This window comes from Spermophilus citellus (assembly GCF_964194105.1).
Source record: "Spermophilus citellus genome assembly, chromosome: 2".
Classification (NCBI taxonomy): Eukaryota; Metazoa; Chordata; class Mammalia; order Rodentia; family Sciuridae; genus Spermophilus; species Spermophilus citellus.
Window position 1 is genome coordinate 92,812,162 of NC_138183.1, and position 22,934 is coordinate 92,835,095.

Sequence of the window (22,934 nt, forward strand, 5' to 3'; positions counted from 1 at the left end):
CATAAAGTATACTTTAACACTATTTTGAGTTAATAATTGTGATAATTTTTCACTTGTGTTATTGTCTTAATTTGTGGCCACATTTTTCTAATACTTCAAAACAATTTATCACATTATTAGACTTTTCAGATAGTCTTAGTTGGAAGCATACTGTTTCCTTCAAATGGAGTGCTTACTATACATTTGCTAGTTTGGAAAATTTTTTTCACTTAGCAATACACAATACACTTCATTGTTCTGTCATGGTTCCTTGTTTTCTGAATCCCATGTTTACCTCTTCAGTTTATTCATTTATTTTGATGGAGCCACCTTCTATAGTTTCCTCAGAAAGAATAAAAATGTAAATTTGAGACCTTCCATTGTCTATTTGATCTGTTCTCATATGTGACTGATAATTTGGGTAAGAAAAAAAAATAAGTTTCTTTAAATTCTATTCCATATTCATCTGCTTGTTTAAAATCACATCTCCATTGAGGAAAGGGTGGCTTTGGTACAGCTGAGCATATTCTTCTAGCCTGAAGATTGCAATGGAAACAGGGAGAAATTCCTCCACATTTCATTAGCCTTATACTTTTAATAGCCTGTGCTTTCTCAGTTTTCACAGATATCCACAACCATAGGTTCTAAGTTGTGTGAAGTGTTATTTTGAGTACCAATACTATGCCATCTGCTTCCACTTGTTTGGAGCAGAGAATGCTGGACTAGTTTCCATATTGAAATGACATATACTTGTATTTGTCCTTAAATTTGAAAATGATAACAAAAAGTTTAATACCACTCTACATAATGTGCTGAGAAAGACTAAAGTCAACCATATATTTTGAATGATTTCACAAAGGTCAGTGTGCAGTAGGGCTTTATTTAAACTTCTGTTTGAACCTTCCAAAAATTTCTTTAAAGCTTAGTGACTTAGATTGACATAGAAGTCTGTGAGTTTGCAATTTCTGATTTCATAACTTTTAAAGGATTGCCTGGCCGTCGGGAAGTTGAAGTTAAATATGTGGACTTTGGTAATACTGCAAAAATAACACTTAAGGAAATGCGTAAAATAAAAGATGAGTTTCTGAATCACCCAGAGAAGGTAATCTACTTGTTATGAACTCTAGAGTTGGAATGTTAACACAAATATGAAAGTATTTTTGAAGTTGTTTTTAACAGAAATGCTCTGGTAATAACTATTTTGTCTATAAATGTTTTCTGATATAAGAACTATAAATAAGTATTGCTACAGTAACTGATTGTAGTAACTGATGACTAGAAAAGGATACGAAGGATTATTTCTTATTTGTTTGTTTTGGTACCAGGGATTGAACACTGAGCCGCATCCCCAGCCCTATTTTTTGTATTTTATTTAGAGACATGGTCTCACTGAGTTGCTTAGCCCCATGCTTTTGCTGAGGCTGGCTTTGAACTCATGTTCCTCCTGCCTCAGCCTCCCTAGCTGCTGGGATTACAGGCGTGCACCACCAAACCCAGCTGAATTATTTCTAAATTTATATTCTTCTATGTTAATTAAATTGTTAGTAAGCTGTATTTTTCATTTTGAATAATGGGCAATATTATAGAAAAAGAAACTTGAAAATACAGGTAAGCAAAAGAAGTTAATCACTAAAAAATATTGTTCAACATTTTTGGTATATGTACTAGTAAGATGCATTTTTTTTTTCAGTTGTAGACAGAAAAAATACCTTTATTTTTATGTGGTGCTGAGGATTGAACCCAGTGCCTCACATGTGCTACGCACGTTCTCTACCACTGTCCATCATCTTTTGTTTTAAGAATTATAGAATTAGACTATAAATAGTCTAGAAAGCCTGCTTTTCTCACTTACAAAATGTATCATGACTATTTAACTTTTTAAACAGATGCTTATTATTCAAGTACATGGATAACTAATGTCCAAATACTCAGTTTATTCCAATTATTTCAATTTATGAAGTAATTTATAGAGGGCGAGGATTGCGGTAGAGCACTTACCTAGCACATGCGAGACCATGGGTTTGATCCTCAGCACCATATATAAATAAATAAAATAAAGGTATTGTGTCCAACTACAACTAAAAAATAAATATTTTTTAAAAAGTACTTTTATAGATACCTTTATTATTTATAAATTCAGACACAAAGATTGTTTTTTGTTTTGGGAGGTTTTATTTTTGGGGTTTTTTTTTTTGTTTGTTTTTTTGTTTTTTGTTTTTTGCAGTGTTGGTATCAAACCCAGGGCCTCAAACATACTTTCATCAACTGCACTGAGTTACATAAACATTAGTTTTCTACATATAGATAAAACTTTATTTTAACTATAAAATAACCAGAAATTAAGTTTATTTTCTTAATGGCGGTATTTTGTTTGGCACAGGCAATTAAATGTAAACTGGCACGTATTGAGCCATGTAAAAGGATGATGCAGTGGTCCAAAAAAGCTAAAGAAAAATTTGAAGAAAAGGCTCAAGATAAATTTATGACATGTTCAGTTATTAGTAAGTTATTTCCATTTTTATTTACTATATAATCATAAATTATTTTAAATAAGATTAACATTACATAACTTTTGTCATATCTTAGGGTAAATTCAATGTGCCGTGAGGAGGAGGAGTAGTAGTGAGAAGTAACATTGAGACTGTATAATGAGATTATATTTTCTGCATGCTTTAGAGTCTAAATTGGCCCTTGAGGTAAAAATTACCACTAAAGACCAAGTCACTTTTCTGATGAGTGTGGTGGTGCATACCTGTAGTCTCAGCTACTTGGAGGGTTGAAGCAGGAGTATCACTTGAGCCTAGTAGTTCAAGGCCTGCCTGGGAAACATAGCAAGACCTCATCTTAAAAAACAAGACACCCTTGACGTGACCCCTTCAAAGCCCCAAAGCTATTAGTCCACTATTTTATAACATTAGTTCTGGCAGAATCTGATCCTGAATTTATATGAGATATAGTCTTTATCTCTTTTGCAGTAAATATTTGTACATTCTATTTCAAGGTAGTAATATCAGTGGGCTTCTGCCTCATACTCCATTGGTAGGTATTGACTGAGTATGAAGTTTGTGTACTATGTAGTTTTTCTCAGACTGAGGAACTTTGAATTCTGAAACAATCTAGTCCCAAGAGTTTTGAACGGGAGTATTGGGGATGTGTTTTGATATATTCCAAAACTACAATAAACACTATTTCAATGAGTCCTTATAGGGGATACATAGACCATATTTACTTAGCACTTTCAAGGATAGTTTTATTACACCTGCTTTTCATTTTTATCACACTGCCATTAAATGATCCCTCCATTATAAGATGATTAGCCTGTTCTAGTGAGAAAATTGAAGCTCAAAAATGAACTGCTAAAGTTTATATAACTTATAAATGATGGAGTTTCTCTGATAATTTATTCACTGTATTAATTCAAGAAATTGTTTAGAATAAATAGTTGAGTTTAAGAGGAATATGATTATAGAAACTGTATCCTTAGTCTATAGGATTTTTATATCTGGCTTCTCTGAAATGAACAAACTAAAAGGCCTGCTAGTTCTTCAGCAGCCTCCACTCATTTTGAGCCGGATAACTTTCCAACTTTCTTTTGACATTGTGTTCTATTGGTTTTTAGCTCCCTCCTTGAGAATCTTCCCATGGATAATACATCAAAACATAGCATTTGTTCTGGATTCCTCTTGTTTACTTATTTGGTATGCCAATTACATCTAGCACTAGTTGTAACATATCTAATAAAGTAAATTACCACAGATGAAAATGGGAGATATATATATGTGTGTGTGTGTGTGTGTGTGTGTGTGTGTGTGTGTGTGTGTGTGTATCATCACTTTCTAAGGAAAGGGACATTCAAATTAAATTTGGAGGAAAGCAGGGAAGATGGTAAAGGTACAGAACACAGAGAAAGTTGCCCCTATTGGAACAAAGAACTTCATGAATGAGAAGTATGAAACCAAAAAACTAAAGGGACATAAGAGATAGAAAGTAAAAGGATCAAAGTTTACTTTGCATTGCTTGGCCTTTTGTTTCTAGGTAACTCATCTGGGCCACTGAAAAGTAGCCAGGATTGTTTTTTTCAGTTCTTGAAACAATTTTTCTATTGTGTATGTACTCTTATAACTGGGTAATGTAGGATATTATTGCTGATATGGGTTTTTTTAGACTTTGTTTTTATACTAGGGATTGAATGCAGGGGCACTGTACCACTGCACTACATCTCTTTTGTTTTCTATTTTGAGACAAGGTCTTGCTTAGTTGTTAAGGATTTTACTGAGTTGCTGAGAGTGTCCTCAAACTTGCAATCCTCCTGCTTCAGCCTTCCCAGGAACTAAGATTACAGGCATGTGCCCCCATGCCCAGCAATGATTGGTTTTTTTTTGGAATCATCATTCTGACCAGCTTCTACTAGCTACTATTGTATAAAAACTGTAGACATACATTGATCTCGGTGCATATTTTAGAGATGTGTGTTTCCTAAATAAATTCCTCTTTATCAAGTTCCCTTTTCTGTGACCATAAATAAAGAAAATAGGCATATAAGATGTAAATTATACCCTCAGTTCCTACTGTAGTTTAAGAATCAGATCGATCAAGTAATAAATTTTAGTTTTCTAAAAGAAAAATTAAATGGTTTGTCCTAATACATGAAGAGATAAGAAAAATATTCCAGTTAATTGAGAGTTCTAGATTGAGTTTTTGTCATTTTAAACTTTGTACCATACTTATAAAAGCTATAAACCTTAGGTGTGGTGGTGCAGGCCTATAATTCCAGGTATTTATCAAGAACCTGAGGCAGGAAGATCACCTGGTCAACACAATAAGACTCAAAGAAAGAAAAAAAAGCTGTAAACCTTCACAAATAATGACTCACTGTCCTGAGTTAAATTTCATTCACTTGTGTGCTTTTGGAACTTGATTGAATTACACAAACCAGTATAAATATACTACTGAATATTTCTGTTGAGTAAATATTAATTTGTGTTATTCTGAATCCAAAAGGGTTAAGCTTATTTGGTTTTGTTATAGAATCAGTGGCATACAATAACCTAAAATAGAATTTTTACTAATTTATATATGCTCCAGGTAACATTGACAATTCATTATGACTGCAAAATACTACTATAATTTCTAGACAGAGGCTGTGACATATTCAGCAAGAAATCTCATGTATGCCAAAAAAAGAAATTGTTTCCAGTTAAAAAAAATTCTCATTTAGTCTATTTTGCAATATATTTCTTTCTTTCCCCAAACTAGTTTTTGTGTTTTTACAGAAATTTTAGAAGATAATGTGCTCTTAGTTGAGCTTTTTGATTCTTTTGCTGCTCCTGGAATGACTCCTACTAGTATTAATGACCAGCTTGTGAAAGAAGGCTTAGCATCTTATGAAGTAGGGTAAGTACACAGGTAAACTTTTACTGTTAGTTTATATGTAAAATTTCAAACACAAGAAGGGAAACTGGAATTTCCTGTTCCTACATCAGAAAAAAATAGTGGGAAAATAATTGAGTTGTTAGTCTAAGGAAGTAGAATGACTTTTTACCCTCATTCCTAAGGAACTTTAAAACCTAAAGAAAAGCTTCTCATGATCAAAGTTGTTTCTTAGAAAAAGAGACTGGCATTTTATTTCTAAATGGAATGTCTGCTTAGGCAGCCCCCCTTTACCTATTTTAGAAAGGGAATTGGGAGAAGATATGGCAAAATAGAGAAAAAGCATTGTGGTATTCCCATTTGGAGAAACGTGAATTTTCCTAGGTTTAGGTTTAAAGTAACTAAGCTTAAACCATTTTGTTCATAACCATCAAAGACTAACCAGTGGTATAGGTGACCCAAGAAGCAGAAGAACAGAGTACTGGTAAGGTTGAATATAAAGATTTGGCAGTCAAGACCAAGAATTCTTCCACAACAGAAACTTTTACAAAAGGAATAGACTCTGCAGAGTCTTCTAAAGAATTTCCATACGTAGCCCTTAAGAAACCCAATATTTTGATATCACCCACACATAATTTCTATTGGCATAACAAGGACACCTAACAGAGACCTGCTATGACTCCTGTTAGTATTATGATCTGTGGTCTTGCTCTCCCTACCTACCTTAACGCTGGAGGAACTAGAAGCAGAAGAAGAAAGGCCTGTCCTTTTAGCAGTCTAATTGCAAGTGAAGGAGGAAAAGAAAGGAGAGTAAACATTTAAACTGTATTGAACTAAGTTTTTTTTTCTTTTTGAAGTCAGAATTATTAAGGCATAGTAGTAAAGGTATGTAGTAAAATGTCACTGTTTAGGTACGCAGTTAAATGATTTTGACCAACATATAGAGTCATATAAATGTTATCCCAGTCAAGATACAGAATGTCACTGGGTGCAGTGGTGCATGCCTATAATCCCAGTGACTTGGGAGTCTGAAGTAGGAGGATTGTCAATTTGAGACTAGCCTTGGCAACATAATAAGGCCCTAAGCAACTTAGTGAGATCCTATCCCCAAAATATAGAAAGTGCTAGGGATGTAGTTGAAGCACCCTGGGTTTAATCCCCAGGACCAAAAAAGAAAGAATTAGAGACACAGAATGTCACATGTTCCCTTATGCCCCCGGTAGTCAGTCCCCTTCCTCTATAGTAACATTTAGCAACCACCTAATTTCTGTCTCTATAATTCTAACTTTCCGCAACTTCATTAAACAGAATAATATAGTATATTGCCTTTTGTGTCTGGCTTCTTTCATTTAGCATAACACTTTTGAGATTCTTCCATGCTGTTGCATATGCATATATATATTGCATATACCAGTAGTTTGTTTCTTTTTATTGCTAACTAGTATTCCATTTTACAGATGCACCAGATTTATTCATTTACCAACTAATGAGCTTTTAGATTATTTCTCGTTTGGGGCAGTTCCACAAATGAAGCTACTATAAACATTTGGGCACAGGTCTTTGTGTCAACATATGTATTATTTTCTTTTGGACTGCTGGTTGTAAGATAAGTGTAGTTTTAACTTTGTAACACCAGCCAAATGATGGTTTATGATGTTTATGCTCAGAAAATATATATAAAAATCAGAATAATTGTTACATGCTGTTAGTCATATAGTTTGAAACACATAAAAGCTATTGACTGAATTAGATTTTTATGGAAGTCCTATTATCAAGGGACTTGTTTTTAATTCTTTATATTATTTAAGTTATGAAGTTATTAAAGATTGGTAATAACTTCCTAATGAAAAATGGTAGGGGAATTGTTCTTAAATGCTTTCTGTGAGTACAAACACACTCCTGCACACTAGTGGGCCAAAGTAGAAATCAAAAAGGAAATTTAAAAAAATATCCTGGGACAAATGAAAATGGAAACACAACATACTAAAACTTATAAAACAAAGCAAAAACAGTTCTAAGAGGGAAGTTTCGGAAGATCTCAGAACAACTTAACTGTTCACCTCAGTGAACCTGAAAAAGAACAAACTAAGCCCCAAATCAGCATAAATAATAACAATTATAGCAGAAATAAATGAAAAGAGACTAGAAAAACGGTAGAAAAAAAGCAGTTGCTATTATTAAGATGTTTAATGTCTCTAAAAGTCCCATTTGTTAAAGGTTTCGGTCCCAAGGTGGCACTATTGAGAGATGCTGTGGAAATTTAGAAGGTGGTGCCTTGTGGGAAGTTAAAAGGTCACTGGGGTGTGCCCTTGAAGAGGATTATGAGACTCCAACCCCTTCCTATCTCTTTTTTGCTTCTTGACTATGAAATGAATGGTTTTACTCTATCATATACTCCTGCCATCATGTACTGCTTTGCCACAGGCCCAAAGCTCTGTGACCAGTCAGTTATGTAGTGAAACCTTCAAGAGAGTGAGCCAAAATAAATCTTTACTCTTTATAAGTTAATTTGTTCTCAGACATTCCCATATAGTGATAGAAAGCTGACTAAAACAGCATTGAAACTAAGAAGTGATTTTTTTTAAAAGACAAGCAAAATGAACAAATTTTTATCCAGACTAACCAGACTCACCAAAAAGAAAACTCTATAAAGGAAAGAACTTTATAACTGTATCACAGAAATACAAAGGATCATAAAGCAACTTACATGTTATACTTACTATGCCAACAAATTGGATAATCTAGAAGTAGATAAATTCCTAAAACATAATCTTCCAAGTTTGAATCATGAGGAAAGAGTCCAAAGAGTTCAATAATGAAGAGATCGGATTAGCTTTTTAAAAAAAGTCTCCCATCAAATGAAAGCCCAGAATATTTTGGCTTCATTACTGAATTCTACCAAATATTTAAAGAAGAATTAATGCCAGTCCTTCTCAAATTCTCCTAAAAAAAAATTAAAGGGAACACTTCCAAAATCGTGAAGCCAGCATTATCCTGACACCAGAGCTGGAAAAGAAGAGAACAAGAAAAGAAAATTACAGGCCGGTATCCCTTATGAACGTAGATTATGAATAATCAAAAAGGCAAGAAAAAAATGTGGCATCCAATGTGGAAAGGAAGAGATGCAGATGGTATGAGCTTATATTAGAAAACCTAAGAGACTTTACAAACTATTAGAATTAATAAGTGAATTGATCAAAATAGGAGGATACAAAGTCACAAAATTAGTTTAATTTTTACATCCTGACAGTAAGCAATCTAAAAGGAAAATTAAGAAAACATTTATATTTATACAATAGCACCTATAAGAATGAAGTACTTTAAGAATTAAGAAAGTGAAAGATTTATACAGTGAAAACTAGAAAACATTTTTGAAAGACATTAAAGTAGACAAATGAATGGAAAGACATTCTATATTTATAGATTAGAAGACTTGATATTGTTAAGATGTCATTCCCACCTAAGTAATCAGAAGATTAGTGTTGTTCCCCATCAGAATCCCAATTACATTTTTTACAGAAATAGAAAAACCCATTCTAAAATTCATATGAAATTTCCAGGGGTCCTGAGTAGCCACAACAATCCTGAAATAGGATAACATGGAGTATTTTACACATTGTGATTTCAAAACTTACTATAAACTACTATAATCAAAACAATGTCAAACCAACAGAATGATAGACATACAGACCAACAGAGTAGAATCTAGAATCCAGAAAAAAACACTGTCATATAGGTAAGTTGATCTTTAACCAAAGTGTCAGGATCATTTAGTAAGGGAAGAACAATTTTTAACAAAAGGTGCTGGGGAAACATGCACATCCATATGCGAAAGAATGAAGTTGAACCCTCACCTAACACCACATACAAAAACTAACAATGGATCTGTGGCCTCAATGTAAGACCTAAAACAATAAAAGATAATGTTGGACAAAAAGCTTCATACACTGGATTCGGCAGTGATTTTGTTGATATCAAGTGCCCAACCAGGCAGAGTGGCACACACCTGTAATCCCAGCAACCTGGGAGACTGAGGCAGGGAACTCACCATGTTCAAGACCAGCCTTAGCAATTTAGCAAGGCCCTAAGCAACTTTCAAGGCCCTATTTAAAAAAATAAAAAGTAGTAATTTGTAATGCATTCTGCTGTCATATATAACAAAAAAAATTTTTAAATACAAAAGTACACAAATAGGATCAGGGACATAACTCAGTGGGAAAGTGTCCCTGAGTTCAGTCCCTAGTACATAAATTTTAAAAAAAGAAAATCAAGTGCATAGGCAGTTTAAAAAACACAAACTAAACTTCATGAAAATGTAAAACTTGTGTACATCTGAAGGTATTCTCTACAGAATATAAAGGCAACCCACAGAATAAGAGAAAACATTTTCAAAGCATATGTTGTTAAAGTATTAATATCTAGAATATGTAGAAGACTACTGAATCTCAAATAACAGAACACTCAATACAAAAAATGGCAAAGGAGTTGAATAGACATTATCTAAAGAAGATATACAATAGGCCAATAAGCACATGAAAAAATATTCAACATCACTAACTATTAGAGAAATGCATATTAAAACTATTGTAAAATACTACTTCATATCCATTAGGATGGCTACTAGGAAAAAAATGTTAAGGATGTAGAGAAATTGTATCTGTTGGTGATGATGTAAAACGGTATAGCCACTATGGAAAACAGTATGGCAGTTCCTCAAAAAATTAAAAATAGAATTCCCATTTGATCCAGCATATCTACTTCTGGGTATATACTCAAAAGAATTAAAATCAGAGTCTCAAAGAGATATTTGTACATTCATTTTTATAATCGCACTATTTTCATTAGATAAAACATGGAAGTGACCCAGATGTCCTTGTAAATGAATAGATAAGCAAAATGTACTTTGTAATAAAATAGAATATTATTCAGCAATTAAAAAGAGCTAGGAGCTGGGGCTGTAGCTCAGTGGTAGAGCATTTGCCTGACATGTGTGAGGCATTGGGTTTGATCCTCAGCACCACATAAAAATAAATAAGATACTATATGTATTTACAACTAAATAAATTAAAAAAAAGAGACAACCAGGTGTAATCCCAACAACTCAGGAGGCTGAGGCAGGAGGATCACAAGTTTGAGGCCAGCCTCAGCAATGTAGCAAGACCATGTCTCAAAAATTAAAACAGATTGGGGATATAGCTCAGTGGTAAAGCTCCCAAGGTTCAATCCTATTACCACAAAAAAGAAAAAAAAAATTCTGATATACGGTACCATACTGGATGAACCTTTGTTATATTAAAATAAGCCATCACATAAAATACAAATACTATATGTTGCCATTTATAAGGAATGATTATAGTAGTTTAAGACAGAAATAATGGTTGTTGCCAGTGACTGTGGAGGTAGGAAGAAATGGGAAGTGAGTTAGTGTTTAGTGAGTATAAATAGAGGAGTTTCAGCTTTGCAAAGTAAAAAGAGAGATGGTGGTGATGGATGCAAAATAATACACCTACTTAATGACCTGAAATGTACATTTAAAATGGTTATGATAGTAAATTTTAGATTTTACACATTTAGAACAGTTTTAAAAATTGGAAAGATAATTAAATTTTTATTCTTTGGGAAATTTTTCAAAAAAAAAAAAAAACAAAAAAAACAAAAAACATTGCTTTGGCCCGTCCCAGGGCACTCATGGTCCAGAAGCTTAAATTCCATTTGAGTAAATCTACCTCTGGTGCTCCAGCAACCCCAACAACTCCCAGTGCCCTCACAAACCCAGATTTCTGTTATCTGACCCACTGTTTTTACTGTGTCTATTGCCCATGCTCAAATTAAAACATGAGTTTCCCTTGATGAGTGACTTTCCTGATAGCCTGAGGACTGAGAAGAAAAGAAAAAGAATTTCCACAACCTACTACTCTTTCTTCCTTTCAATTGAACTTAAGGGTGCTCAGCCATGGAGCTACATCCCTGGTCTTTTTTATTTTTTAATTGAGAGTCTTGTAAATTGCTGAAGTTGGCCTTGAATTTGGCAATACTCCTGCCTTAGCCTCCCTACACTTAACCATATCATGCCCACCATCCTTTATAAAATAAAAGTAATGTTCCCTAAATAGTCTGACCCCTGCCTACTACAAATCCCACACCATTTTTTTTTTTACTTACTATATCAAAACTACATGTTTTCTTTCAGTTCCTGGAATACCTAGCTAACTCCTACTTATTTTAAGTCTCAGCTGATATATCAGATAATCAGTCCCAACTCTTACACTACATTAGATTTTGTTGGCCCGTGTTCTTGTTCTTTTCCTTTGTAACTCTTGTTTGTATTATATAAAATTTCTTATTTACTTAATTTTTTAGTAACACCATACAGTAGTCCCCCCATCCATGGTTTTGCTTTCCATGGTTTGTTAACCTGTGGTTAACTGCAGTCTGAAAGTATTAAACAGAAACTTTGAGAAATAATATGTTTTAAATAAATTTATTATATTATTAAAATTCTATTTTGTTATTTAAATTCACAAATTATAATTCAGTATATATTTGGCTTGGTACCATCCATTGGGGGCTTGAAACATTTCCACCTAGGATATGGCATGACAACTATAATCTTCTGAGGATAAGAACCCTATCTATTTTCTTCACTGCCATACCTAGCACTATGCTTGCTGGCTCACAGTACATATCCAATAAATATTAGCTGAATGGAGGAAATAAATCTGTCAATCTGGAGTTCAGAAGACAAACCTGGTTATGTAATTTAAGTGGAGGAGTGCAGCATGTAAATGATCACTTATGGGAAAGAAAGAGAGGTCCAAAAGAGCTTGAAGCTGAAGTACAACAAGGAACCAAAAGAAAATAATATTTAAAGAAGGGAAAGAGTAGCTAGTGCTGAGAGTTCAAGAAAGAACTGAAAACTGTCCATTGGATTTAACAACAAACATTGTTAGTAACCTTGGTGAGTGTAATCTTAGCTTATGGTGAAAAAAATTCAATGTTTATTCAGATAAAAACAACATCTAGTCATCTACAGTTAGTCTGATCTTTTAAACATTACTTCAAAATCACTTCATTCAGTGATTTTGCTTCTTAGTACTTTGATAATAGTAATTATTTTCCAACTTGTATTCTTCATGGTAAATGGATTGATATATTTTAGTCAAAGATAAATATTCAAGTTGTCAAAATATGAATTCTTCTGTTCCTTTGGAGTGCAGAATATCAGTGCCAAGCATTGAACTTAGAAGCAAAGTTGTTATTTATAACCGTGTGTTTAAAAATAGAAAATTTAATTTTTAGTTTTTGTTTTCTTCTTGTACTTACTTTGGTGTTGGTTCAGAACATTTTTTAAATGACTAAATTTAGTTATTATTAATATCAAAACTGGAAGTTGCTAAAACTTATTCATCTCTAAGCCTAAGCAAATGCAAACATGAATGTTTTGCTATATTCTTTTTGCTGACATTTGTTATTTTTCAGATATACCCTCAAAGATAATTCTAAAAAGCATATAGAAGTATGGGATCCTTCTCCAGAAGAAATTATTTCAAATGAAGTAAACAACTTAAGTCCTATGTCTGTAAAATCTCTACCTAATGAGAATTTCCAGTCACTTTATAATAAGGAATTGCCTGTGCATATCTGTAATGTAATATCTCCTGAGAAGATTTATGTTCAGTGGTTGTTAACAGAAAACTTACTTAATAGGTATACTATTATATGGAAAACATTCTTCCTATACTGTTTCAAAGATAACAGAAGTTTTAAATGTAGAATTTTTAAAATAGCAAAATTTTTTTATCTACTTAATTTTAATTTTTTCCACATTTTTTATTGGTGCACTAAAGTTGTATTAATGATGGAATTTGTTGTTACATGTTTGTACATGCACACAGTATAACAGTATAATTTGTTTGGTATCATTTTCCAGTACTTGCCTGCCCACTCTACACCCCTTGGTCCCTTTCCTCTATTGAGCTCCCTTTGATTTTAATGAGATCATCCCCACCACCTCCTTTTTCTTTTTCATCTCTAGCTTCCACATATAAGAGGAAATAATTGACCATTGATCTTCTGAGTTTGACTTATTTCACTTAACATAATGGTCTCTAGTTCTGTCCATTTTTCTGCAAATGACATGGTTTCATTAAAATAGCAAAATTATTTGAACTAAAGTAAACTAAAAATTTTAATAGTATATTTGTTAATTATTTTTACTATATTAGGATTTATTTACCCCACAAATTATTGAGCACCTACTCATGGCAGTGTGCATATAGATGTTGGGGATAACAGTGGTAAAGAATATAGGTCTTTGCTGTCATGGAGCTTAAATTATAACAGAGGGAGAGATGATGAACAAATAAAACTTAGTATTGCAAGTATGTTACAGGTGATAGAGAAAATAAAGCATTTGGGGAGCAAGGTAATTTTTAAAAGGAAAACCTCAAAGATGCATGAAATTCACTTTTGAAATGGGCCTTGAAAGAGGTAGGAGGGAATAACCCCCTAAAAATCTAAGGAAAGTTTATCTGAGGCAAAGGGAAGAGCTAGTTACGTGGGTGGAAATATGCTTGGTATATTTAGGGAAGAACAGTTTGGCTGAAGTGGAATGACCAAGGGGGACGGTAGAAAACATGTTGTCAGAGAAAAAAAAATGTTTTTAACTTTTGAAAGTCAAACATTTTTAATTCTTATATAGTTTAGAAGAAAAGATGATAACTGCTTATGAAAACAAAGAATGGGAACCTATTAAATGGGAAAATGATATGCACTGTGCTGTTAAGGTCCCAGATAAAAATCAGTGGCGAAGAGGCCAGATCATCAGGATGATCACAGACACACTAGTAGAGGTAAATGCAATTATAAATAAATTGTGAAAATGAATGCGTTTTTGGACTTTTACTGCAGTTATTTAATCCAGTTTTTGTTATGCTTTCAATATTTGCAAAAATGTTTTTGAAATGTTGTCTTTCCATATTAAAATTGCTGTTTTCATAGGTATTGCTGTATGACGTGGGTGTTGAACTAGTAGTGAATATTAACTGTTTAAGAGAACTTCAAGAAAATCTAAAGACAATGGGAAGATTATCTTTGGAATGCTCTCTTGTCGATATAAGGTAGTTTTTAGCTGAATAAATTCATTTTATCCATTGAATGTTATCATTTTAAATATTTCTCCTCAGTTGGTAGGGTGCTTGTCTTGCATGCATAAGGCCCTGGGACCAATCCCCAGCACCACAAAAAATAAATAAATAAATATTTCTCTTTTTTGAATGGGTTCTTATCAGTATTAAATTAGTTAACATGTCCTGAAATTTTTATAAAATCTAGCTAACTCAGGTGTCAACAGGAGGAAAGATAACTATTTGGAGCACATAAATTTAGTGACATTAAGGAAATATATTATAGGTGAGTATGAATGGTATCTAGGTAGAAATCAAACTGCAAATATAAAAAGCTTTGAGGAACAACAAAAGCAAATAGAAATAAATATACTTTGTAAATTTAGAATTGCAAGGAAAGCTAAAAATATATTACCAAAAAAGTAGATTATAGAAGATTCTGGAAAAATGTCATAGTATAATTTTTTAATCTAGAATCCTACAGTACAAGTAGTGCAGCTTGGATAGTAAAACTAAATACTGTGAATACTGATTATCTGAAAAAAAAAGGTGGTGACAAATGACTCCTATGACCTCCCAAATATCAGCAAGTGGGAAATTCTATGCACCAAGACCCTCAGTAATCAGTTTATATGGGAGGAGATAGAGGAAAGGCAGACTGGGATTCTGAAGGTTCTAAGAATAGAAATCTGCAAGAGTATTTAATGGGAGCATGCAAGCTAATCTGAGAAGGGAAGTAATACAGGGTGGAATTCATAACTAAAATCAAGAAGTCTATGATGTGTCATAGTTCCCTTTTTTAACCGTATAACTCTTTAGAGTAAACTGACATTTCTTTCCATACCATACACTGAGGAGAAGCTGCTGGGCCTAGAGTTTAATTTGAGCAAGACAGCAGCAAAGGAAAGAAAAGATCCAGATTGAATCATGGAGCAAAGGGACAACATCTCACATTGAACTCCCATTAAGCTTCTGCACATTATAAAAGTTAAAAATATAGTGATCTCAGCTCTTAATGCCATTGAATTTTCAGTTTACTAAAGGACAATTCTTTTTTTTTTTTTTAGAGAGAGAGAGGGAGAGAATTTTAATATTTTTCAGTTTTCAGCGGACACACATCTTTGTTTGTATGTGGTGCTGAGGATCCAACCCGGGCCACACGCATGCCAGGCTAGCGCGCTACCGCTTGAGCCACATCCCCAGCCCTAAAGGATAATTCTTTAAAAGAGCCCAAGCATATCAGTCCACTTGTTGACTGTACTAGAATTATCTTGCCTCATGTACCCCCAGAGAAGAAGGTATTGCCAGGTGAAACAGATTAGCATTTGCAGCCAAAGCTCCAGCCCTGAACTGGAGGAACAATGTAAGCCCAGTGTCCTTCCTAAGCATTTTTACTCAGAAGGGCTTCCACTCAGTGTTGTTTGCTATTTTTCATTTGAACCTATTTTATGTACACAGATAATTGATTTTTTTAACCTAAATATAGAATTTATAGTTCTTCTTGTAATGTTTCATCTAATTGGTTTTGAAATTCAAATACTGATATTATTCAGCACCTAGGTAGTACTCTAATAATGTAAAAATTTGTATTTGTAAATTTGAAAGCATACTTCTGTGTCCACTGTGTGTAGGCTAAATCCAACCATATATTTGGCTGATAGCATCATTTTTAAATTTTGAAATATTTGCATTTTTAAACCATAGATGTCACATTAAAACTTGAATTTCTGACTTTTGTCAAAAATCACAGTAACTAATCACTGAAGAAATAGTGCTGCCAAAAACAATTGGCCTTCCCTCTGGAAGTTCAAAATAGTCTACAACCTGTATTAAATAAATCTTAGCTCCTATTCACTTTAGAATACTGGATATCATTTTACATATGAGTAGCAGCTCCATCATTAATGAAACCTACTAACATCAATTCCTGTGATTTTTTTGTGCTACTCAAAATTAACCAAATCACTTAAGACAGCTTATAATTTTGTACTGTATTGAATTTACTCCCTAATTTGAAGCCACTTGCTTACTATTTGGCTAAAAGATGTATGTATACATATAAGCACATATATGTGTATAGATTTTACAGACATTGATATAAATAGGAATAATAAAAATTTGTTCACAAAACTTAAAAAAACTAAAGATCCTTTTAGCATTACTATAAAAACTTCAATGAACTCTGTGATATTTAATTTTTTTTTATTTTTTATTTTGAAACAAGGTTTCACTATGTTGCTTAGGGTCTCACTAAGTTGCTGAGGCTGGCCTTGAACTTGCAGTCCTCCTGCCTCAGCCTCCCAAGTCACTGGGATCATAGGCATGTCCACTGTACCCATCTGATTTTTTTAATGAATAAATTATATTGGTTTCCCTTGCCTATGATCTTACCCACAAGGACCTCATGCAAAAACCTTGGGTATTAGATAGATAGATAGATACATACATACATATATAGATATATTATAGATATATGTGAAGTATAGTTACTATACATCAGCATTGTCTACATTTATAATGTGCTTTACACATACTGGTTCATTTAGTTCTCACAAAACTGACATGGGAACTATTATTATTCCTACATTATAATTGAAGCAACTGACACCAAGAAATTAAGTTACTTGTCCAAAGTTAATCTATAAGTCTAAATTGGTTTAGTATGTTTTAAAACCTGATATTTAAAATTGAGATTAGAATAAGGTACCCTAGTGACCCTTTCTGTTCTGATTACTCATGGACCATCATGTTTAATGTTCTTGAAGAGTTTATTAGTAATAGTTTCTATAGTCCACCTGTCTGCACAGAGTATTTCTTCAATCTTATGAGCACTTCTATTTTATGTATTTACTGGTAGTGGCTATACAATTATATATCTACAAGTTTTTTCAATATCCTGGATTGGAAAACTCAAGACTACATAGTATATAAATCCTATTACTAGTTTTCACTTCTCCCTTAAATTAGGTTCAATTAGAATATTGTTATTGAACAGAATTCTAGCAATCTCCTGATTGTACCTAATCTTATAGACAGTTCCTGACATACCTTTTAATAATATCTTATGAACTTGGATAGAATAATGTTATCATTGAGAATTCTAGTGATTGTTGACAACACACCTTAAACTATAGATAAGGAAATCAAATCTTCAGAGGTTAAATATTTTATTATCCAATTAAAACATCAATTCAATTGTTGAGCTAGAATTATAAACAGGATCTGATTTAGAACTGAAACTCTGGCCCCACTATGTTTTGCTGCTATTCCAAGAAATATTTTTTCTGTAGTTTTTTTAAATTGTAATAAAATGGCATCACATAAAATTTGCCCTTTTTACCATTTTTAAGTGTACAGTTTTCTAATCTTAAAATTCACATTGCTGAATAACTTTTATCACCATCCATCTCCTGAAAATTTTTGTCTTCCCCAAATGAAATTCCACATCCCTACTTTTTTTTAAGTATTATAGTAAATACCTTCAGATGTTCAAAAGCTAATATTTATGTGTATCAATAATAAATAATAGGGCTGGGGATGTGGCTCAAGTGGTAGCGTGCTCGCCTGGTATGCGTGCGGCCCGGGTTCGATCCTCAGCACCACATACAAACAAAGATGTTGTGTCCACCGAGAACTAAAAAATAAATATATATTAAAAAATTCTCCCTTTCTCTCTCTCTCTCTCTCTCTCTCAAAAAAAAAAAATTCTCTCTCTCTCTCACTCTATCTTTTAAAAAATAAATAAATAAATAAATAATAGGGCTGGGTTGTGGCTCGGTGGTAGAGTACTTGTGAGACACTGGTTTCAATCCCCAGCACCACATAAAAATAAAGGTGTTGTGGGCTGGGGTTATGGCTCAGTGGTAGGGTGCTTGCCTAGCACATGTGAGGCACTGGGCTCGATCCTCAGCACATAAAAATTAATAAATAAATAATGGTATTGTGTCCATCTACAACTAAAAAATACATTAATAATAATAATAATAATAGGGGCTGGGGTTGTGGCTCAGAGGTAGAGCCTAGCATTCGTGAGGCACTGGGTTTGATCCTCAGCAACCACATAAATATAAAGATATTGTGTCTGCCTATAACTAAAAAATTAACATTAAAAAAATAATAGGAAAACCTTAATAATACACTGATTTTATATATATATATATATATATATATATATATATATATATATATATATATATAATAATAATAATAGAGTTGGTCCTGCATATCTGCAGGTTCCACAACTTCAGATTGAAATGTTATAAAAAATAGTATCTATACAGAACATGTACAGATTTTTTTCTTTTCATTCCCTAAACAATACAGTCTAACAGCTGCATAACATTTACATTATACATTGCTATTTTAAGTCATCTTGAGATGTTTAAAGTAAATATGGGGGTATGTTAGATAATATACCATTTGACATAAGAGGCTTGTGCATACTATTCATCTTGCCACTGCCACTGGAGATAGAATTACTGTCAGATTTACTACAAAACACAGAATTGATTTTTAATTAGGGTTTCTAGAACCAGAGGTTAAAAGATGGCGTAAAGAAGTGGAGCTGTGGTCTCTAGGGTTTTGGTTTCTGCAGGAGTCCTGGAATCAACCCCCCATGAATAGCAAGGGGCAGTACTTGGGATTGATTGAACCCAGGGGTGCTTTTATCATTGAGCGACATCCCCAGCCCTTATTATTTTTTGAGACAGGATCTTGCTAAATTGCTGAGGCTGGCCACAAACGTGATCCTCCTGCCTAAGCCTACCAATTCACCAGGCTTACAGGCATGCACCACTGTTCCTGGCAGTGCAATTGTAAATATTAAAACATAACTAATTCTGGGAGTTACTAATAGTTTAAGCTTCTTAGCTCATAACACTGGTTGGTCTTAATAAATTAAGTGTTGGCATACTTACCAACTCCAATTTTATAAAGCCCCATGTCCAGTTGACGGGTGAGTTCACTTTTATAAACCATTTACCATGATAAAACTGACCATGTTATTTACTCAATTCATCAACTAAGTTCAGTTCATTGAGATTCTGGATTTAGAAACTATGTTTAGGATCCTGCCTGATTTACATATAATCTCTTCCTTATTCTTGGGGGTAGACTTGATGGTTAGAAACTTCAAAAGTCACTCAGTTTTAATTCTGCAAAGTAAAATGAGTGATGATGTTATATACCCTGCTTTTCATTTATTTGCTAAAACGTTATTGAGCATATTTTAGTATACATTATTTTGCCATTTATGTCCAAAATTATGATATTTCTAGTCATTCGAAATTGCATGACTATATCAATTTGAGTAATTTTGTTGAATCAATAAGTCAACAATTAAAAACTGCGATTAAAAGTAAAATTTTATAAACTGTTGAGGCTCATATTTATGGGTAGTGATTCAAACTGAATTACAGAATACTTCCCAAAGTGGACAGCATAATCATCATTGCAAAGGAATGTTTTTGTTTTTGTTTTATTAAATATTTCCAGAGCACTTTCTGTGTGCCAGGCACTGTGCTAGATGTTAGGGAATATGATGGAAGAGTACACCATCCCTGATGTCTCATCTAGTTCACACACCTGAATATTTAATGATGAAGAATATTTAAAATGTTATCAACTTTTAGATATCTTCAGTTAAACTGTAGAACCAGGTATACAAAAATAAGTTAGCATGTAGCATGGATTCTAAGTAGAGGGATGAACAAAAGGCTATGAAAACAGGGAAAAGAATTGTGAAGATAATATGAATCCATGTTCAAATTTATTTCTTACTACATATTCAGTTGGTTCAAACTATGTGCTTATGTATAATATTTCTTGTATATATCAATATTGTATACTATTATAAAACAAGTTGTCATTAATTTTTGTTTTAGACCAACTGGTGGGAGTGACAAGTGGACAGCAACAGCTTGTGACTGTCTTTCATTGTACCTCACTGGAGCAATAGCAACCATAACTTTACAGGTGGGTAGTAAGGTTAACAGTTACAATGGATATATATTGATTAATCATTTCATTAATGTTTTCATCAATTTTCTTGAGAAAATGCTTTTTTGGATTTTGTAGTGAACTTTGTTGGTCTTATTTCAAGGTACAATGCCTATTTGATAGTAGATATACACAAATGATTATATAAATAAATCAAGATATTTCTAAAGTAATATTAAGTTGATAATTTGCATGATAAAATATAACATGTTTATGCTAGAGCATATTTCTGAAGTCTTGTAATATTTTATTAAAGTGGAAAATCGGGCTTCTAGATAAGTCAAAATTCACTGTAAGTCATAAAATATATATTTTTGAGTATGGAATTGAGAATAAGCACTTATTTTTTCAGAATACTTAAAAATATTCTTTGTATTCCCTTCTTTTTTCTAATTTAAATGTTTTGCTGCATTAATTATCAGAATTTTATCATTTTTCCATGTTAACTTTTTCTGTGTATAATTTTTTGTGGAGTACCAGGGATTGACAGACCACTGAGCCCTATCCCCAGCCCTATTTTGTATTTTATTTAGAGACAGAGTCCGAGTTGCTTAGCACCTTGCTTTTGCTGAGGCTGGCTTTGAACCTGTGATCCTACTGCCTCAGCCTACCGAACTGCTGGAATTACAGAGCTCCTAATTCCCTCATTTTTATAACTTTTTCCATATGAAACAGAATTTATGGCTTGTAGATATTTTGCTTTCTGTAGGAAAAAAGGCACACCTTGGAAAGTATATTTTAATTCTATAATTGACAAAGAGTTTAGGGGAATATAAAAACATTTTAAGTGGTGGTGTCTTTCCCCCTCGTTTGAGTTGGAAAATTTTTTTTTCATTTTGTTTCTCTTTTTTTTTTTCATTTCTTTAGTTAAATTTTACCTTGGCAGTAAAATTTATATTCCTCATATATTTCATAAAACAAATATCTGTCCCCATTGATCTTTCCCATGCTATTTTTCCTCGATATATTTAGATATCAACATATCTTTACTCAGTTCAGAAACTTCTTTGGCTTGCTTAGAGAAAAATAGAAGAAATGCCTGAGAAAAGTACACTATTTATCAAAATATTTTTCTTTGTGTCTTTTATTTACTGTACTCTTAAATCACTACAGGAAAGCAACACAACATGGCCATTACCTGTGAAAATTTTCTGCAGAGATGAAAAAGGAGAGCGTGTCGATGTTTCTAAATATCTGATTAAAAAAGGTTTGGCTTTGAGAGAAAGAAGGTACAGACTTTTTCAAATTTTTGATATCAGTTTGTGATAGATACTTCTTATTTACCTGTGTAAGTTTTTATATAGGTGTGCTTTCAAATATGAATTGCAGGGCTGTGGATGTAACTCAGTAGTAGAGCACTAGCCTAGCATGTGCAAGGGCCTGGGTTCAATCCCTAGTTCAGAAAAATAGAAATCTAAATTATATCTTATTTGCTCTTAAAGATAATTTAAAAATTAATCTCTGAGGAGACAACAATTTCTTCAGAATTATTTATTTCTCTATTCAGGTCAAACAGCTTGCATATGTTCTGGCTTTTGTACTTTCTCTTTTTCTTTGATATTTACATTCTAAACCAAAGGAAAAGGGAACAAAAATATAGTAGGTACCAGATCTGACTGAGCCCCTTGGCATGCTTTGGTTAGACAGAAATCTTTGAGCTTTGTGTTAGAAGTGGTAGTAGGTATATACAATATATATTTATGTAAAATAGAAACAAATAGCAAAAAAGTAATTGAACAACATTTACATTTAAAGATCCTTTTGGGTCTAAGTTTGAGGTTTAAGCAACTTTGGGTCACAGGGAGAAGGATTGGGATATTACTACAACCCTAGCTTATTCCTTTATCTTCCTTCCAGTTGTGGAAGTAGGTCGAAATTGCAGATATGTTTCAAGCAGCCACTTTTGTGCCATACATAGAGTAGGTACAGGGGGAACAGTACACAGTGGGAGCAGGGCCCAGTGTAGTAGGACCAGGGAGATAAGATGCCAGAGGAGCAACACCCAAGGAAGCAGAGCCAGGGGAGCAGATCCAGAGAGAAAAGGGCCAGAGGGAGCAGGGCCAGGGGGAGAAGGGCCCAGGGTGAGCAGTACCAGGGGGAGCAGGGCCTGGGGAAGCAGGCCCAGGAGAAGCAGGGAAAGGGGGAGCAGGGCCCATGGGGAACAGGGCCATGGTTATCAGGACCAGGTGGAGCAGGTCCCAAGGAGAGCAGGAAAGGGGATTAGGGCCAGGGGGAGCAGGTCACAAGGAGAGCAGGAAAGGTATTAGGGCCACAGGGAGCAGAGCCCATAGGGAGCAGTGCCATGGGGAGCAGGGACCAAGAAAGCAAGACCAGAGGGAGCACAGCCTAGAGGAACAGGACCCAGGGGAGTAGGGCCATGGGGGAGCAGGGCCCAGGGAGCAGGGCCAGGAGGGAGTAGGGCCCAGGAGAGCAGGGCTAGGAGGAGCAGGGCCCAGGGAAGCA

General features: G+C 33.8%; 1 protein-coding gene across 1 annotated transcript in view; it reads left to right on the top strand.

The window, feature by feature from the left end:
* LOC308641552 (RING finger protein 17-like) overlaps nucleotides 1-21,737 on the top strand; it is a gene marked incomplete at both ends in the record, with an annotated part of 66,438 nt that extends 44,701 nt beyond the window's left edge. The window contains 8 exons of the mRNA XM_081280223.1: nucleotides 966-1,081; nucleotides 2,360-2,480; nucleotides 5,253-5,373; nucleotides 12,829-13,056; nucleotides 14,051-14,201; nucleotides 14,350-14,468; nucleotides 20,357-20,447; nucleotides 21,585-21,737. Coding sequence (XP_081136349.1) covers nucleotides 966-1,081; nucleotides 2,360-2,480; nucleotides 5,253-5,373; nucleotides 12,829-13,056; nucleotides 14,051-14,201; nucleotides 14,350-14,468; nucleotides 20,357-20,447; nucleotides 21,585-21,737 — 1,100 coding nt within the window. The remainder of the gene's footprint in view (nucleotides 1-965; nucleotides 1,082-2,359; nucleotides 2,481-5,252; nucleotides 5,374-12,828; nucleotides 13,057-14,050; nucleotides 14,202-14,349; nucleotides 14,469-20,356; nucleotides 20,448-21,584) is intronic.
* Between the last annotated feature and the right edge of the window lie 1,197 nt (nucleotides 21,738-22,934).